Raw genomic sequence first — 18822 nt, forward strand, 5'->3', positions numbered from 1 at the left:
TTGATTATAGTAGGTGGGGAAAGTTGTATGGAAAACTTAGATAATGTGGGGAAAATGTTTTTTTACTTATGAGATTTTTATCAACACTGAGGTTGTCAAGTGATTTTAGGCATGATTCACATTGGTATGAGTGGAAGCAGAAATATTTAGGGACATATTAAGCCTGAAATAGCTGTAAACCATCTTGTTTTTCTTGTTCCTAATATTGGATCATTAGTTTGTTTTTCTTGGCATTTTCAAGAGGACATCAGATTAGATTCTGTCACTGAATTGGAAAAAAATAAGGCTATTTTAAGAAGAAAAATCTCAACATTCCTTGCTGGAGGAAAAAAAAAAAAATTAAGTAACCATTGTGTAACTGAAAAATAACAGACTGAGTGTGCTGGCATAAAAATATGAATGGAAAATTTGGTAATTTAGTAGTCTGTAGGTAAAAGCTATCTGAAAGCTGCTTGACTGTTGTTGCTATATATTTACACAGTCATGTGTGATAAGGAAAAAGATGTTTATTGACAGGAGGATTGCTTAAGAAGGCGAAACACAAATCAGACAAGCAGTTATAAAATTTACTTTTGCAAATGGTTATGTTGCCCTTCAGCATGGTGAATTGTATTGAGTGGTGTTTGCATATAAACAATATCACCTTAACAACACTGTGCTTGGTAGCAGCAATTTTCAACTCCTTCTCTACAGGCAGTGAACTCTGATGGTTAGAGACCTTTACTTTCTAAAGGAGTCCAATTTAGGTTTCAAGTAATTTAAATGCACATTAAAGCTGGATTTTAAATACAGAGCTAAAGATAATAGTTGACTTTTTAGCGCCTTCTTGTATTTTCTTAGAGTTATTTTGGTGTTCCTACAGATGAGAAATGAAATGAATAAGAGCAAAAGATTAGAGGGAGAGCCCAAAATAATGAAACAAGAAGCTTGGTCAATGATTTAAGGCTTATTGCTGAAAAACAGTACTTGATGCTTGTATCAAATAGTACAATGTTTAGAGCTGGAAGAAAGCATCTTTGGAAACGGAGCATAGGCAGAGTTATAAAGGTAAGGAAAACTGAACTTTGGACTAGGTAGAGAGTGGTAACTGCATAGTTTGAATAAAGGTGTGAAATGAGGGGGCAGGGGGGTGTAAAAACTGTTTTGAAATGGTTTAAGTGGGTAATGTTGGTTTCAAAAAGCATTCGAAGTACATAAAAATGGATAAACTGCCTTTTAAAGCAAAAGGTATTTTGGGACAGGTATTTGTCATAACAAGTAGGTTTTTTTGTGTGTAGCTGGTCTTATAAGTTAATTGATAGGGTATCAATCAAGACTTTGAAAGATAAATTTGCATTTGGAGATACTTATGCATTTGACTACTGGTACTTGTATCTAGTCCATGTTGTTGCACTGGTCTGGTGATAATATAATTTCACAAACATTAGACCAGTGCAATAAAGAGTTTGATGCTAGATCTTGCAACAAAACAGGGGTGGTCTGTGCCACCAAGGAAAACTTATGTTTATCTTTACTTTTCCCGTACTATAAAATGGGAATGGAGTTTTTGAGGACACTATGTAGCACTAAGAAACAGTAATAAAATATAGATGTCACTAATATCCTTAGGCTAATTTTAAAAGCTGGTTATTTGAACAAGTTATTCCTGAGTTAATGCAATGTCATAACAAATGGGAAAGCTGTGCTTGGTGTTTGAGACTTAAAAGCCACTAAGGGGCTTACACTAATTCTGTAGGGTATTTGCTTTTTGGAGACGAGTGAATAAAAAAATGCGTGTCTGTTGAAAACTCAGGGTGCTTGGAAAGCATAAAATGATTTCCAGTTTACTTCTACAGGGAAATCAATGAGCAATTCTTAGGCAATATAAAACATTAAAGTAAAATGAAAGACCAGTTAAAGGAGAGACAGAGGAATGCCATGTTGGTTAGGTAGATTTTGGGTAAGACAGTAAATTAACAGTAACATACTCTTTTTGACTCTTTTACTATTGAACTTCCCAATAAAGTTGAAGTGTATTGCTCATCCATCAGGCTTTGACCTGAGTGTGTCTAAATTCAGTAATGCATGGTATTCTGACAGCCAAGTGCAGCATTGCTGGATAAACTGCGCTCAGAAACAAGTTTTAACTTGTGCAGTTATGACTTGCATACTAAACATTCATGCTAACTCTAGAATGTCTGCAGACACATCAGCAACTGCCCACTGTAATGGAGAGGTGAGGTTGGCAATAGTCAATATTTGGTTTCTAAGTCTGTTGTTTCAAAGGGAGGACCCCTAATACCTCTGACTTCTGATATTTTAGTACATTCTGCTTAAATATATATACTTATACACTCTTGTGATAGCTAGAAAATACTTTGGAAAAAAAAAAAAAAACAACCCAAAGATAACTTAATCTCCCCTTGTTTTTTCAGATTGATGATGTGATGTCTATGGGTTTAGGAGTATGTTAAAATGGGTTTACGAGTATGTTAAAATGGCTTTAGGAATCTTCCCTTTATTCTGCTTCAGGTGAAGATCTCTAATTTTCTGTGCTAATTTTTTTTTGTATTAGAAATTTTAAGGGTTTATGGGACATAAACCAGGTTACTTATTATAACCAGATTAATCATCAAAAGTAATTTTCAGTTAATTAGTTTAGCTTTGGGCTTACAACTGTTGTATATGAAAAGATGACCTTTCATACCTTTGTAACTAAGCGGTGGAAAAGAAACCCAGAACTAAATGTGGCAGTGCTGCTCTTCTTTATATCAAGAACTGAGGTAAAGCAGTATAATTTAAACTTGGACAGTCCTCCCATGTATCTAAGTGAGAAAGCGTTTTCGTTTGCAACTACTGTTCCACCTGGATTTTCCAGAATCATGGGTCATTATGAGGAGTCTTTGTTTTATGACCTTGATCAGAATTGCTGCTGATACTTTTCAGGATTTGCATGTAAACATTACTGCATTTACCATCAACTCTTGCCTACACAAATGATAGCTTTTGTGTTTTAGCAATCCTTCCATCTTCAAATCTTAGTCTTCCAGTGTTCTGTTAAATATTGTTTATTTGAATTACATAAAACTGCCTACTTGTCTTTTTTGTTTTGTTTTGTTTTGTTGGGTTTTTTGTGGGTTTGTTTGTTTGTTTGTTTGTTTTTTTTTTTTTTTGTACAGGTGCTGTCTGGGGATATGTATTTTTGTAGTGTATCCTGCAGGATGTAAAATACAAATACACAGAAACTCCTAGGTCATGACCACATTGCTGGTTTAAAGCATGATGTGGGGGTAGTTAAAGTTAGTGTCTTGAAGTCCAAAGACTGAATTTTGGAATAGGTTGGTGAATTCCTTCACTGAAGTTCTGGTTGATACAAAGGGGTTGAGGGCCTGAAATGCATCACTGGACAAAAATCACAAAAGAAACAAATCTGGAATAGAAATCTATCATGAGCCTTTTGCTTATTTACATCTGGCCCTTAAAGATGGGTGGGAGGGAAAGAATGAGAGGTAGAAAGCTCAACATTTTCTTAGAATTCGTTCATTGAGATTCCTACTCTTAAGTAAAGAATATCTTAACAATTTATTTTTTTAGTGGTATGCAAAAGGAAACTGATATTTTGATCAGCTTCCAGTCTAGTTTGAGTGTTTTCAAATATTTAAATTAATGACATATACTCAAAAGCATTGAAGTTAGATTTCTTCTACATTTTTTTTTTTTGGGACAACTGAATCCTAAAAGTGAGGCAGAATTGTCTTCATCTGACTGCAGCAAGTGGAAAGTGAGAGTCTGTGATTGGAGAACACTTCATTTGGGGAGAAGTCCTTAGAAATGGCAGATCATCAAAATACAGAAGCAAGACAGGCAGTTCTTGACTTACATTGTAGCAGCTATCAAGAAAAACATGCATGTAACTTGTGGCAATTGGATGTCCCCTGGAACAATGCAAATGCCTTTCAGAAATGACGTGATAAATACAAGTTAATGTTTTTAATAATCATAAAACTACCTTTACTACTGAGATAAAAATTCCTTGGATTCTTTAGGTAAACTTCATTAAAATAATTTAACTAGATTTTTATAGTTTTGTGACATATTAACAACAAGCTCTTGTTTTGGGACTTAGTCATAAGATACTGCATAACGCTATGTGAACAGCTACACACAGTAGCTACTGTATTTGTTATAGAGCTTGGGAGACCACAATTAAGGGATTGGAAACATTAAAAGAACCAAAACAAATGTTGGAGCATGATTTCCCAGTTTGAGAAGGTGCTCATGATTTCAGCCTACATAAACAGCAACTTGTAGAAGAAATGGAGACTATGAACATATCACAGGACCATCTGTAGAGGTGGAATTGGGAACTGGTAACTAATATAAGATGAATACCTTGTGTAGCAATATATCTGAAGTTCTATACTAGAAACACAGCAGAATATAGAAGTATTCTCTGTAGTTAAAGTAAAACAAAGAGTTTTTTTGCTAGATAAAATAGAAGCTAACTAATTGGCAGAGTATTGGTTGTATTTTCTGTGTTAAAAATGTATCAGCAGTTGTGCTCAAATTACTGAAACAACAGTTTTCAGGGTTCTCCTGTTATAATCTAGTGTGAAGCTGATTCAGCCCAAAATGGTTGCTTTTTGGGGGGAAATTTTCTGACTTGAGAACATGTAGGAAAGGCCAGTCCTGTGGTGGCATTTCACTTTTGGGAAAGTGGTGAGTGCTTTAGGGAATGACAGAGGTAAAACAGCATGAAGTACATGTACAAATTAATCTGCTACTGCATTAATCAGGTGTATCTGTGTATGTTTGTCTTTCACAGGGAAAAACATTTCCAGTGCCTTCAGCATTTATGAAAGTGTGCTAGTAATTATGAGTTTACCAAATATTTGAAAATTCCTCCAGAAAGTAGGAAAGATGCTTACATAAGGGTATAAACTGTATTATGCAAGTTCTATTGGCTCTATAGAAGCTTGTGGATAAAACACTTGTGCATACTTTAAACAGTCACTAGATTTCTTTTTTTCATAATCACTGGGGAAATAAAGATTGAATTTACCACCAATGAAACATAATTCTAAATTTCTTTTTGAAATGAAATGATATTAAATCTTGTAATCCACAAGCACAACAATACCAGTAACTATTTCAGAGGGCTATTTTGTCTATAATGTAATGATGTGTATTACATATGGGAATTCAATTTAATTAGAAGAGTAGGCATACTGCTCCAAGAATGGTACAATAACTGTAGTTAAGCACATTTGTAAAGACTTGTACCTTGAGGCTTGTGGCTTGTTTTACTTGTCATTATATCAAAGAGATAAGGTATGAAACCTCAGTACCCTCCAGAAGCATGTCTTTATTAGAGAAAGCTTACAGTATCTTCCATAAATAACAAAGATGGGTCCGAACCCTATCTTGATGATCATACATGACTAGACTTGAAAATCTGGGACTAAGGACTTCGGGTGTTGAAGATAACTTGCAGAATGATGGAGCTGTACACATAAAATACCTCTCCCTCTCTGTGGCAACTGAGGCATGGACTCTGGTTATGATAAAAATCATTTATTCAGTGAGCTTATAGGCTTTTGATAGATCCTTGCCTAGGAGTTAGTAATTGTTAATATCTGTTAGTTTCTTTTTAGTACCTTTTGCAACATCATATGCTTTTCTCAACCAATCACAGTATTGTTCAAGTGCCTCTGCTTGAGCAACTTATTTGTTCTCGGATGTATAAGAACATTTCTTTGTTACCACTTTCCATTTTCCCTTGAAAACGCATTCTTTCGTCCCCTCAGTCCACATTGGAACCTTTCATTAGCTCCTGGGAAAGTCGTGGCTACAATGTTACATCTTTGTCTTCAGTAGCTCCTTTGTTTCAACCCCTACAGTTCTCACAGATTATCCCGGTGTTCTAACTTTGACTCCTCTTGACTCCCATGGTTTGCAGCTGATGAGGGTCAGGATGTTCGTGCTCTTGTTCAGGTCTGATGGCGCAGCTTCTTGTGAAGCATTCCCCACACCTCTGCTCCCTCCCTCTGCTCCCTGTCTCTCCTCCCTCCCCAACCGAGGCTTTCAGCAAATAGTATTGCGCAAAAGACTGATAACAGATATTTTGTGCTAAATCTGAAAATAGAACCCAGGGAGTCAACTGTAAAATTGTAATGGGTAGCTTGTAAAAATAATCATTTGTGTGCCTTAAGAATATAAACCATAAGTATGGAGGAATGTAACAAACTTTACCTTTTAAAAGAAATTTTAGAATTTTTATTTTTGTCTTCAAAATAGATTGTGAATTATTCATTGTCCACTTTGTGTTTTGTAACAGCAAAAGCTCAAGGAAGAGAGGGAGGCTAAACGTGCCAGGCTGGATGGCAGGCATGACTACTTACTGGACACTATTGCCTGCTGTGTGAACCTGGACAAAGCAGAAGTAGAAGATGAAATTCTTGATGGCAACCAGGTAATCTGATGAATTTGATAGTGAAACTCATAGGGTGCTTTAGAATTGGTATTATCAAACTCTGTGAGATATTTATCAGACTTTGTCTGAGATTATTTTTTTCTTAAAAAAGATATTTCTCAGCAGTTTGTAATTAAGTTGAACGAAAGTGTCCTTACTTTCAGAACCTATTGTGATGATTTTGAAATTGATTAGATATTTGGCTTTCCAGTGATTATAGTTAGTACAATAAGTTCTGTGACTGTATTTCACACACACAAAAAAACCTTTTAATAGTGCGTATGCTATGCATAATCTCAACATGATCTCAAACAGATAGAGCGCATTGACAAATTCCTGGCCCCTGGAGGTCTGCGTCATCTGATGTTCTACTATCAAGATGTGGAGACAACGGGTACAGGTAAACAAACTTGGGTTCTCCAGCAGCATGTAATAGTTGTGCTGAGCAAGTATGCAAGGAAAAAACAACTAGTAAAGTCCTTACATGCTGGGGCTTAAGGCAGGTCAAATTTGGTTGTATTGGGACACTAATCCCTGTTCATGAAATGAGGATTGATAAAATTACTGAAGCTCGTCAGTGCACTTCCACATATTGCGTGTATGCAGCAGCAAGTTATTCCCTTGTGAGCCCAGCAGCTCCTGTCTGGGGGGGGGTGAACAATGGTTTTCAGTAGTCAAAAGATGACTTTAACATGAGGTGCTCTGCCCCTCCCTCTTGTGCCACCAGTCTTCCCTAGAACCCCTTCATATTTCTTGGCGCTTTAGCATTCATCCAGGTGGTCCTGCTACCAATGGCCCCAGGAGGACCATTATCCCAGAATTCCCTTTTGCTCATATCCCATTTCCTTCCCCAGTGCCCACATGTTATCACACCTCTGGGGAAAGCCTATAAGGCGGGGAGGGGGACTTATGGGTGGTCACCTGATCCAAAAATAGGGATCTCTGGGCACATAGTCACATGCCTGAGAAAAGAAAGGGTAAGGAACCTGGCACTTTTTGCATTGTTGTGGATGTTGTCTTTTAACTACTGGTGTCAGCAATTCACTTTTTGATCTTTCTGTTAATGCAGTGTCTCACTAAGATGTGTATGCATGCAATTTTGCTGTAAAGGAATATTAGAAAACTAGTATCAGAGAAGCAACATGTTGAAAACCACAATTTAATATATTTATTCCCTCCTCCCTTCCACCTCAACTGAAGATACTGATGCTACTTGCTGTCTCTTTACAAGTGTTACCAACAGCCTAAATATGGAGCATCAGATTCAGGGATCCTGAACTTTTGCTTAGAAGGAATAGAAAAGAAATAAGTTAATAGAAATAAAAGGCTTTTGATGTGAGAATGAGAAAATTAGATTAAATAGTTCTTACTGTGCTGTGAGGTCTCTGGATGCTGCATGCTGTGAGTGGGTAGTCCCATGGGGTGGTTCCCAGGGGCTGGGACTCAAGAGATACACAAATGATGACTGTTTGTTAAGAAAACTTTTATTTGAATAAATAATCAGTGGGTTTTAAATATTCCTTTAATTTGAATCTATAGAGCAGTTTGGCCTTCCGGAAACAGGAATGACCTCTCATTTGACAAAGAAAAAGAAATCTAAAGTGTTTGTGACAGAGGGAAAAGAAGTTGCTTTAACTGGTATATGCATTTTCTTCATTAGATCTAGTCTTTTTAAACACATCACAACTGAGAATATTCGCCAGGTAAGAGTCAGTGGCTGCTGGTCACTGTACATAATCTTCTTTAAGTTTCATCTTAGGGTATTTGCTTTCAGTACGTGATATGACAGCCTTTGACATGGAGGAATGAGCAAAAGGACACAGTTTGGCTATGTGAAACACAAGGCAAAACAGGAGGGGAAGGGAAAAACTCCAACATTATCTAGCAGTTGCAACTTGAAGTGTATTGTTGCTGTGAAGAAATGATGCTAAGGAAGAAAATTTACAATAATCTAGAATAACAGAGTAATTAGTCAATACCTAAATAATAAATTTTTTAATCTCAATAAGTGCTAGTAAATTAATTAAAAAACCAATCAAGAATGGCTTTGTTTTTGAGAGTGTAGATGCAAATTATATACAAACAAGTTTTTACTGGTGAAAGACTCCTTAAATCTATGACAATCTGAAGTGAACAAAGATGGATCAAGTGCTGCAGTAATGAGGAGAACAGAGTAAAATGTGGGGTATCCCACAGCTGTAAGTTATCAGAGTGCTAAAGGAAGAATGATGGGCTGAGAATTCAGTGTTGTGGAAAACTTTCAATGCACTTTAAAATAGGGGCTTTCAAGTACAACCGCTAAACCAGCAAGTTTTAACTTTCCCCATCTCTTCTAAGGGTGGGAAAAAACCCCAAACCAAACCCTCTAAACCTCTTTAAAACTGATAGTCAAGAAATAGAAGAGCAAAGGGTGGGTGAGCCGGTGTTATAATCAAGTTATTATGATTTTTGCACATGTATGCTTTAAAGTTTTATGCTAACTTCTTAATTTTTATTTTTTTATGATTTTGAAAGGTCTGGCTTAGATTTTTAGCCAGTTATGTACTATTTAACATTTGAAGGTGTTTTTTTTCTTATTAATAGTGCTTGCAAGCTGGTATATGCAAATGAAAGATGTGTAAATCAGACTTCTTCACAAGCAGTGATATAGCCCTTGATGATAGTAAAGGGTACCTTAAAGCTAGGAAAAACAAGCTGTAAAGTAAAGCTGGTATGTGTGAGGATGCATCTAATGTGTGACACAAGTTGTTTGGTGTTAAATTATGTTACTGGAAAAAATTCATGTGGTACCTTCTGATGAAGCAAAATATGGCTGGCAGATTAATGTAATTCAGAAGTCAAAAGAGTAATTTTCAGAATGTCTCTCTCAAATGGGATAAAGGTATTCTTTTTGGACCAAAATCTTTGGGCAACTGCAAATTGGGTTTAACATAATTCCTCTGGTATTTAAGCCTTTTAAATGCATTGATCTCTGCCTATCTAGGCATATATATCTGAATATATTAAAAAAAAATTCTGATAACTTTAGAAATGACAGACTAGAATAATTTCATTCACCCATATAAGCTGAACTTTATAAATGACAGTCTCTTGTACTCTAATTGTATTTTGAAGTGTTTTCAGATCTTAGTTTCCTCAGTTTTGTATGACAAACTGTTACCATGTGCAAATATTGCAGCCCTTGTTAGCAAGAATTGTGCTAGTGATGTTTGAAGGGCACTTGTACTGGTAATTTTTGAGGTGACCAAGGACAGGAATAAATACAATGGTGGCAAAGTTTTGTTTTCTATTTTAACTTGTGTTTCTTTTACAGGAAGTAAATTTTAATATCATGAATGTAAGTCGAGATGGCTTACTAAAAAGTGTTGAGCAGTTGATATTGGAAATCTTCATTCCAGCCTTACAGACTACGGACCATGGTTGGGTTGAACTTGTTGAACCTCAACTAGCTTCAAGTGTTAAGCAGAACTTCCTTTATACTCTTGAAGCATTTGTTAGTGTGCTATCAGGAACTCAGCAAAGTCTGCTAGAAAAGGTAGTATGTTCACATGCCAAATAGACATTGAGCTAGCTGAAGAATGTCTCTTGCTCTGCAGCGCTTGAATTAACTGCTGTTGTTGAATACTTATAAAATAGTTTTTGTTAAACTGGACAAAACCAACCCTTTTTTTTTTGTCATCAATTGTATGTTGATCTGGCTTTAATAATTCTGCAGGTGCTTCTATTCTCGTTTGTTCTGGTGCCATTAACAATTTGAGCTATTAATTACTTGACTTTCCAATGACTGTGTCCACTCTTAAATCAAGAATGATTAATGCCTGACAACTGGTTGCTTTAACTGTTAATTTCTACTCAGCCTTTGTGAAGGAAAGCGCATGAGAACACAAGGTGCCAGGCTGGTGAATTCTGCAGATTCTAGTGTCCAGTTCTGATTCAAACCAGTTTAATTTAAGCCGAAGTGGGAATATTAAGTAAGGCAGTCAGTTACTTTTTGAAGTTCCTGGATTATTTGTTATGAACATTTCAGCATGTCAGGGTTTTTTAACCTGTGCTTTAGATCAATCTGAAGAATTGCGAAACATATGATCTGAAAACTCTAAGAGGACCTTCAGATTACTTGATGGTTGCTAACAGCACAGATGCTCTTGAAAAAATAGAAGTCTGCATGAAAGGATGGACCAAACAAATTGAGCAGGTGATAATACTGAGCAATGGTAAAATACGACATTGCATATTGACAGAGGATGAATTTAATCTTGTTGGTGTATAGCTACCTTTCTCTATAATTAGATGTGATCAATCCCTGTATTTAAAAGCATTGTTTGCATTTTGTGTGCTTTTACTTCTGCATAAGAATATTATTGAGAGATTTTTCCATCTACTGGTAAATAGAGCATATAAGTGTCTTTGGAATCTTAGACTCTGTTTTTGGTAGTCATCAATTCTTAAAGTAGAAAACAGTAATTCTCAGTGGATTTAATGAAACAAAAGGAACACAATAATTCACTGAACATTATTCTCAGTGGTCAAAATTTCACTTTGAAACATACTTTGCAGGTTATTTGCAGAAAATATTATTTTCTGTAACAGTGCCCTTGAAATACTACTCCCTTTTTGACTCGGAACTAAAAAAGCCATGCAAAATTAAGGCCTCTTATGTGAGGTGGTGGCTGAGTTGAATAATTTATTGTGGGAGGTTAATACTGGAAGTTAAATTATAAATTAATCCATAGTATCCATGCAGGTAAAAAATATTAACATCATTCAATAATATTATTCTATGATAAAAGGTTCTTGCAGAAAATGATCAATTGAGAAAGGAAGCTGATGACCTTGGACCGCGAGCAGAGCTTGATTATTGGAAAAAGAGATTGTCAAAATTCAACTACCTTACAGACCAGCTGAAGAGCCCAGATGTAAAGGCAGTGCTGGGAGTACTCACTGCTGCTAAATCCAAGCTGCTGAAGGTTAGTATTTTGACTTGTGATGGATACAAAGACTAGAAGTGCTCTGTATACTGTAGTTCATTTTGGCAATGTGTGTAACATTGCTGTTGGGGAAAATACTGAAGCATCTTTGCCTTTGTTTTCTTTTTCTTTCCTATTTCTCATCTTGAGTAGATAAAATTTAAATCTATCATAATTTATTGGAGAAGACTGAGAATCCCTTTTAAGTCTAAAGGCTGAATCCTTTCTGCATCCACATGGTTCAACAGAAATAAATACTTATAAATCATTGAAAAGTTGATTATTAAATCAGAAATTGATTTAATGAATTGGATATTTAATGAAAAGAAAAAACCCACCACTTTCTCATGCTTTTACAGCGCCTCTCAAAACTGCTTGTGGTGTCATAACTTCTCACATTGACAGAATGAAGTTAAAATCACAAATAGAAAAGTAAGTGAATAAGACTTAAGACAAATGTTCATCACTCCATCAAGCAAAAATAGTTAACATATGATGTCTGTATATTTTAGAGCAGTTTGTCTTGACACTGATACTGACATATCTGTTGAGCTGAGTGGTCCAAACTGTGCTCAAGTAATTGAAGCAAAAAAGGACTTGCTCCTCATTTTGAGTAAACAAGTAACTCTCAAGTAACAGATCTGTACTTTCAAATGTGTTTAAAGACTAATAACAAAGCAGCTTGGGTTTATTTTTCTTTCCCAACTTTTTATTCTTAGAACTGGCAAGCGCTGGATATTCGCATCACAGATGCAGCAAATGAAGCTAAAGATAATGTGAAGTACCTCTATTCTCTGGAAAAATACTATGACCCATTATACAATAGTGATCCTGTAAGCAGAACTTTTAAATTCTTAACATAAATCTCTTGAGGCCACTAAAATTAATGTATTTTGCAGGATAAGTTTGGAAATTACATACGTAACATTTGAGGTATGCAACTCCAGATTGACCCTTTTTTCAGTTATGCTGGAAGTAGCCTGGTGGGATTTCTGAGTACAAAATAAAGTACTTGTTATTTTGTTGCTGTGGTATCTATGCAGCTTTTGGTCTGATGCTGGGGCTGGATTCTGTGCTGTGGGAGAAAGTGAAATTAGTGAGATTAAAAAAAAATAAATAAAAACAGTGTGTGTGTGTGTGTACGTGAACCTAGGACCATGCTAAAGACAAAGGCTGGGCTTTTGTCTTTGTGTTGGTGTCCAGGTCATGCTTAGCCAAACACCTATAATGTGGTTTTCAGCTACTTGGGTTAGGAAAACAAATACAGTTATGCAAATATTCAGGTGAAAATATAAATGACCTTCTTGTAACATAGTAACAGAAGGTTACAAGCATAACAAGTAGTAAACAAAACCAGCCAACCTAAAGCATAGGATAGGAGGAAGGATTCTTACTGTCCCATTATAGGCTAAAGTAGGTGGCAAATTATTGCTTTTATTAAAACTTGGTTTTCAACTGAATGTATGCATCTTTATAGTCAGAGACACGTGAAGAGTAGCTATGAAGATTCAAAGCTTTGATCATCCAAGCTACCTTTCTTTCTCTGTCCATACTTTTCCCAAAGTGAAATTGCTTTCAAACAGTGCTCTGGGCAACCATGCTGCAGCTCTGTTTGTTTCCACTTACTACAAGCTATTAGAACAGGGTGTTCTTTCAGTGTTGTCCAGTATGATATTTGAGTCTCCCTGGTGAAAGGTTGGGTATGATACCCATAGAAACCCCAGTTAAAGTTAAATATGCTTGCTACTAACACTGTGCAGGGTCTGTTCAAATTGATCTGCTTTGTGCTTCCCCATATTGACTCATACCAAGGAGGAAGTAGTGTCATCTTCAGAGATGTATTAGTTTTGAGGAGGGTATAGAACTTGGGGTGGAAGCCATTGAGGTATGGAGGGTGTACCTTTTCCTTACTGATATTTATTAGTAAAATATTGAGAAGCAGTTTGTCAGTAGAGTAAAACTGACATTTCTTTGAAATTCAGACGTGAGGAGGACCTGTCTCAAAAATCCTTGTCTGGCCTATTCATGGGCTGAAGATAGGATTGCTGCGGTCTTGAAATCCTTTAGCAAAAAGCATTTCTCTTGTACGCAAGAGTTACTGAAAATCATATAGGGTATTGGAGAATTAAAACGGTGTGTTGGGTTAACCTTGGCTATGGGCTAAGCACTCTCTCACTCCTACTCCTCAACAGGATGGGGGGAGAACATAGCATGAAAAATCTCATGGATTTTTTCAAAGACATAGGGTTCACTTATCTGTTATAACCATGGATGAAACAAACTTGACTTGGGACAAAGTAACTCAAGTTATTGACAGTTAAAATGGATTTAGGTAGTGAGAAACAAAGACAAAAATTAAACCCACATCTCCCCACCACTTCACCCCTTGACTCCTGGCTTCTTTTCTTCCTCCTCAGAGCAGCACCAAGGGATGGGGATTGGGGTGCTGCCATCAGGCTGTATGGCTCCCCACCCTATACTTTTCCCTGCTGTGGCCTGGAGGCCCTCAGGGCTCGCAGGGCTGTTTCTCACTTGGATCCCCTCAGCTCTGACTACTGGGTAGCATTCTCCCCTTACCCAGGCTTTCTCTGAAGTGCCTGTCCATGGCTGAGGGTTTCAGCTCTGTCCTGCAGTGGGGTTGTTAGAACCGGCTGGGACTGGCCTCTCCTCACAAGGGCTGCCTCTCTCGCCAGCACCCCAAAAATGGCCTAGAAGATCACCTCCTCCCAGACACTTCATCTACTGTATTAATTATTACCCAAATGCCACTACTATAGGAAAGTTGGCTGTAGTTCCTTTCTTCAAATGAGTGCTATGAGGGTTAATGTAATTTTTTAATGAATCTATTTATATACAAGCTTAGATCAGGTTTAGTGAAAGAGTGTACAGACATGTATTTTTTTTTTTGTGAAAATAAGTGGTACTTTTGGAGCGGCCTTTGTCTTTATCAAATTTCACTTGTTATCAGAACATTTCCAACCAAGACTAGTGAAAATTTTTCCCTAAAGTTGAACTGGAGAGGTCGGAGGGTGAAGTAGGACAGGTCCAGGGAAAGAGAGGCAGAAACATTAAGGTGACCATGTTCATAATATTCCCATGTTCTCTAATTAGATGTTGAGCTAATGCATGGTAACAGAAGTACTCAGTACAGAAGTACTACAGTTCAGACTCTGTATTTTTTTCCAGGTGTCCATGATGGATGCTATTCCAGGACTCATAAATGCAATAAAAATGATTCAGAGTATCTCTGAATATTACAACACATCTGAAAAGATATCCTCGCTGTTTGTGAAGGTTGGTGCTTCAGCATGAAAGGAAATTTTCAGGGTTTTTTCTGTGTGCTGTTGCTTGAGTATGAGAGAGAATATATAAAGGAAACAAGTAACTGAAGAGGCAGCATTTTGGTCAATTTTATACTGCTTTTTGAATGTTTAAAGAATCAGAAATAGTGATAAAAGTAGTTCAAAGTTACAATTTATATTATTGTCTGTAATTTGGAGTTTTAAGAATTTTTTCAGGCTTCTTGAAGATCCAGGGCTGTTCTCAACCCTGACATGAATTGACTGAGGAACTTTCTGTTACAATGAGTTTTACCTGCGGTGAACTGTTTTTTTGTAGCCCTTAAACTTCCTTATGTTTGCATGAAGAAGGAAATGCAGTTGGAAGGACAACCTATTCTTCAATGATCACACTCTCTGCTTTCAGAAGTGTTTCTTTTCAGTCTTATGACCTTGTAGTTCTCAGTGTCATTTCAGGGTTGGTACAAAGTATTTAGGTTTAAGGTGAGCATAGTTAATCAACAACATTTTGATGGCATAATGGTCTGGGGGCTTGATATTACAAGGGGAACAGCCTATGTGGCTGGTGTTTGGTACTGCTATTTTGCAGGCTTTAAGCCAGTGGAGTCAAAGGTAGGGGACGAGACTAAAAGAAGGACAAGTTCTGCTTTGTCTTGAAATGTTCTTTTCCACAAGATGAAAATTGTTTTTAGGTGACCAATCAGATGATTGCAGCATGTAAATCTTACATTACAAACAACAATACAGCCACCATCTGGAATCAACCCCAGGAGAGTGTTATGGAAAAGCTACAAGCAGCCATTAGACTTAAAGAGGTAGGTGGGAGAGCACATGGAAAACAATATAAGGTGATTTAGGAGCACGTGGTTAAGAAAACTTTATTTTACACAAGAAAGCAATGTTATAATGTCTGAAAAAGGAGCAACTGAAAATACCCTTAGGAACTGAGGCATTTATGTTATGGCTAACAGGGAATTTAGACCAGTGTCTGTTTACCTTCCAGAAACAGGATTTTGATAGTTAGCCTAACTTAACTATGCTGCTTCTATGAGAATTACTTGGATTGTCATGCCTGAGTTTCTTTAGAAAGTTTCTTATGTGATGAAGATAGATGTGTGATAGAAATGAAAACAGAGTGAGTTACTGAGCTGAATGTACTTCAAAGATATGTGGATAAGTTATACCTTTAGAAAGGGCAATTCAGTGAACTGAGAATTCAGCTGTTGCAGGTCGCATCCAGTCACATTTTCTGTTTCAATTTATGCCCATTGCATCTTGGCCTCTGTTACTTTAAAGAACCTAGTTCTGCCTTTTTGATAACTTCCCTGTAGATTTCAGAAGGTTCTTATTAGGTTTTCTCTATTATTACTTTTTGATTCTTTAATAATATGTGATTGGAAGATTAGAATTTTATCCTGATGCTTCCTGAGGAAGCAAATTTTGCATGCTTCTAGTACAAATTAGTGTAAATTTATATGATGTTTTAGCATCAGCAGCGAGTAGTAAGTTTGTGTATTTCTATCAACATACAGTAAATGATTCAGTTGCTGCATTAAAATATGGTGAAGTATTAGTTTATTTCAGTCTGGTGAGTTCCAAAAGCTTTCTGAAAATCAATAGATTAAAACTTAAAATTTGAATCACTTAACAAATTTAGGAAACTCTGGGCCCTTGTTATTAGTATTTCCAAGTGGGGTTATTCATATGTGTACTTGATAAAGAAATAATGAACACCGTAATTTAAGGATTATTTTCTTTAAAGAAACCATTTCAAGCAAATCTGTTGACTATGAAAACTGTGTGTAGGAAGAATTTAATTTGAACATATTTGAAGCAGGGTTTGTGACCAGCTAAGAATGCAGAATGAAAACTGGAAGCTGCTGACTTTAGAAGGGCTTTTGTTCTGGAAAGTGATTTTGGAAAATTTGAAATATTATTACTCAATAAAACTACTCAGCACACAATCATTATTTTCCGTCTCTGAAAACTGAATTCTGGGTTTTCATCTTGGATATTCAGTAAACGTATCAAGCTCTGCTGTAAAATAGAGGAAACTGAATTTCACGCTAGCTAAAGATGGAATGTACAAATACATAGATGTGCAGTTCATTGATTTGATAAAATGTATGGTCCTGTAATGGTATTGTTGGGTTAGTTTTCAGAGGCAAATCCTGCTACTGAGTTTATAGTTCTCATGACTGTTTATTGATGAAAATCCTACTTGCTATCAAGATAGGAAAATACTGTCAGCATAAAGTGTTCTACCTAGTGACAGTGCCCTTTATTATATGCTTAACTTCTTTTTTGTGTGTGTATGTGTTTTTTTTTTTTTAATTAATTCTTTGTTTCCAGGAATATCAGAATTGTTTTCACAAGGCAAAAGAGAAATTGGAACAAAATCGAGCTGAAAGACAGTTTGCTTTTAGTGAAGTGTATATCTTTGGAAAATTTGAATCCTTTTATCGACGTCTGGTAAAGATAATAGATGTTTTCAATACTGTGAAAACCTACTCAGTTCTACAGGAGTCTAAGATAGAGGGATTGGAAGGAATGATCACAAAATATGAGGTACACAGTAAATTTTGTATACCCTGTCCGTCTGACTTGAACTTTAAACAGCAAACAATTATGAAAATTAGAAATGTGTTTGTCAAGAGAAAAACTAGCTCTAAGTTGTGCTCAAATTACCAAGTAATACTTAATGACGTAACTGTGTGATTGCTGGGGAAGTGAGCAGACAAGGTGAAAAGGGGCAGGTGCGCATGTGAAGCAGGTATGTGTTTACTTTTACTTGTTTCTTTGAGCAATTGGAGCCATGGTTTTATGTTATGATCAGGAGAAAAAACTGAGAAGTGCAACATTTCTGTCTTTATGAACATTTTGCTGGCTATGAAAGTGTACCGTGGCCAAAATTGCAGTATGGGGTGAAATAAGTCCCAGTTCAATTTCTGTGTTGCCTAAATGCAAACAGATATAATTTTGTTTTCTTGAAATAAGTAATTTGAAAAACCTATACCAATTAAATACAAACCCCCAAAACTTGGACACTCAGATTGACTTTTTTTTCAGTAAGCAAATGTGTCCCTGCCCGTGGCAGGGGAGCTGGAACTGGATGATCTTCAAGGTCCCTTCTAATTCAAAGCATTTTATGTTTCTATGAAATAGTGAGCTTAATTCCATCAAAACAGATTATTAAATTTACTTAAAATCTGTACTCTAAATCCAGAGTGCAATCATCACCTTTGTGTTTTATGAGGCCAGAAAAAAGTATTTCACAGATGGCTATCTTTAAGGTGGGGGAAGAAGAGAAATGACTTTGCTGGTTTGCTCTGGACAGCTCTTAAAGTTTAGGCTTTTTCTTCAATAGCAGCAAAATCATTTTGCCTGTTAGTGTTACTATTCAAGCTTCTTTCCTGATCCTTTTATTTAGTAGGAGTAAAACTTGAACAACAAGGATCTCTTCCAAGAACATGAATATGCTAAATCATGTTATTTTCCTTCTTTCTTTCCAAGATTAACTTTCTTTTCTAGAAATAATTGACTAAGCCTGAGTTAACTTACCTTATTTTATGTCTTTCTTAGTGCAGTATCATAATTATGGTAATTATATACTATAATATAATATATACTTATCATATTACATGCATAAAACATAAAAATATTGCAATTACCATAATAATGAAAATCATATGTTATAATAGAAAATAATTATTGTAAATATTAAAATAAATCAGAAGTATTTAATATGTGGAGTTTGTAGACTGCTTTTAAAGATCACATGTGATACAGTGGCAGTACAGGCAACTGAGGCATTCTAATTTGCTTTACCTTGTCCATTTTCTTTTTGTTATGACCACAAGTAAGTCGCTTTGTTTTAGTTTAATAACTGTAGGGTCAAATATGAGCTTTCCTGTTGCAGTCTGCAGTTTTAATTCCTTGACTGCATCCTTCACAGTAGTCAGTTTTCTTCTTTGTTCTCTTCTGTAGCCTTCTGAGAAGAAACCTAGGCACAAGTGGAAGGCTAGCTTAGTCCAAGACTGTTCCACATGGGCAGCATAAGTGTGTGCAGCTCTAAATTTTGCTCTGTTCACTGAGACCTCCTCTC

General features: G+C 36.2%; 1 protein-coding gene across 1 annotated transcript in view; it reads left to right on the top strand.

The window, feature by feature from the left end:
- Positions 1-891: 891 nt before the first annotated feature.
- DNAH5 (dynein axonemal heavy chain 5) overlaps positions 892-18822 on the top strand; it is a 116648-nt gene continuing 98717 nt past the window's right edge. Inside the window, exons 1-11 of the mRNA XM_061346726.1 lie at positions 892-1047; positions 6317-6451; positions 6767-6851; positions 7991-8154; positions 9765-9986; positions 10509-10646; positions 11242-11418; positions 12138-12251; positions 14605-14712; positions 15410-15532; positions 17070-17285. Of these exons, the coding sequence (XP_061202710.1) occupies positions 970-1047; positions 6317-6451; positions 6767-6851; positions 7991-8154; positions 9765-9986; positions 10509-10646; positions 11242-11418; positions 12138-12251; positions 14605-14712; positions 15410-15532; positions 17070-17285 (1560 nt within the window). The 5' untranslated portion in view covers positions 892-969. The remainder of the gene's footprint in view (positions 1048-6316; positions 6452-6766; positions 6852-7990; positions 8155-9764; positions 9987-10508; positions 10647-11241; positions 11419-12137; positions 12252-14604; positions 14713-15409; positions 15533-17069; positions 17286-18822) is intronic.

This window comes from Neopsephotus bourkii, unplaced genomic scaffold (genome assembly GCF_033783945.1).
Source record: "Neopsephotus bourkii isolate Nb327-2 ecotype Australia unplaced genomic scaffold, CSIRO-AGI_Nbou_v1 NB_272, whole genome shotgun sequence".
Classification (NCBI taxonomy): domain Eukaryota; kingdom Metazoa; phylum Chordata; class Aves; order Psittaciformes; family Psittacidae; genus Neopsephotus; species Neopsephotus bourkii.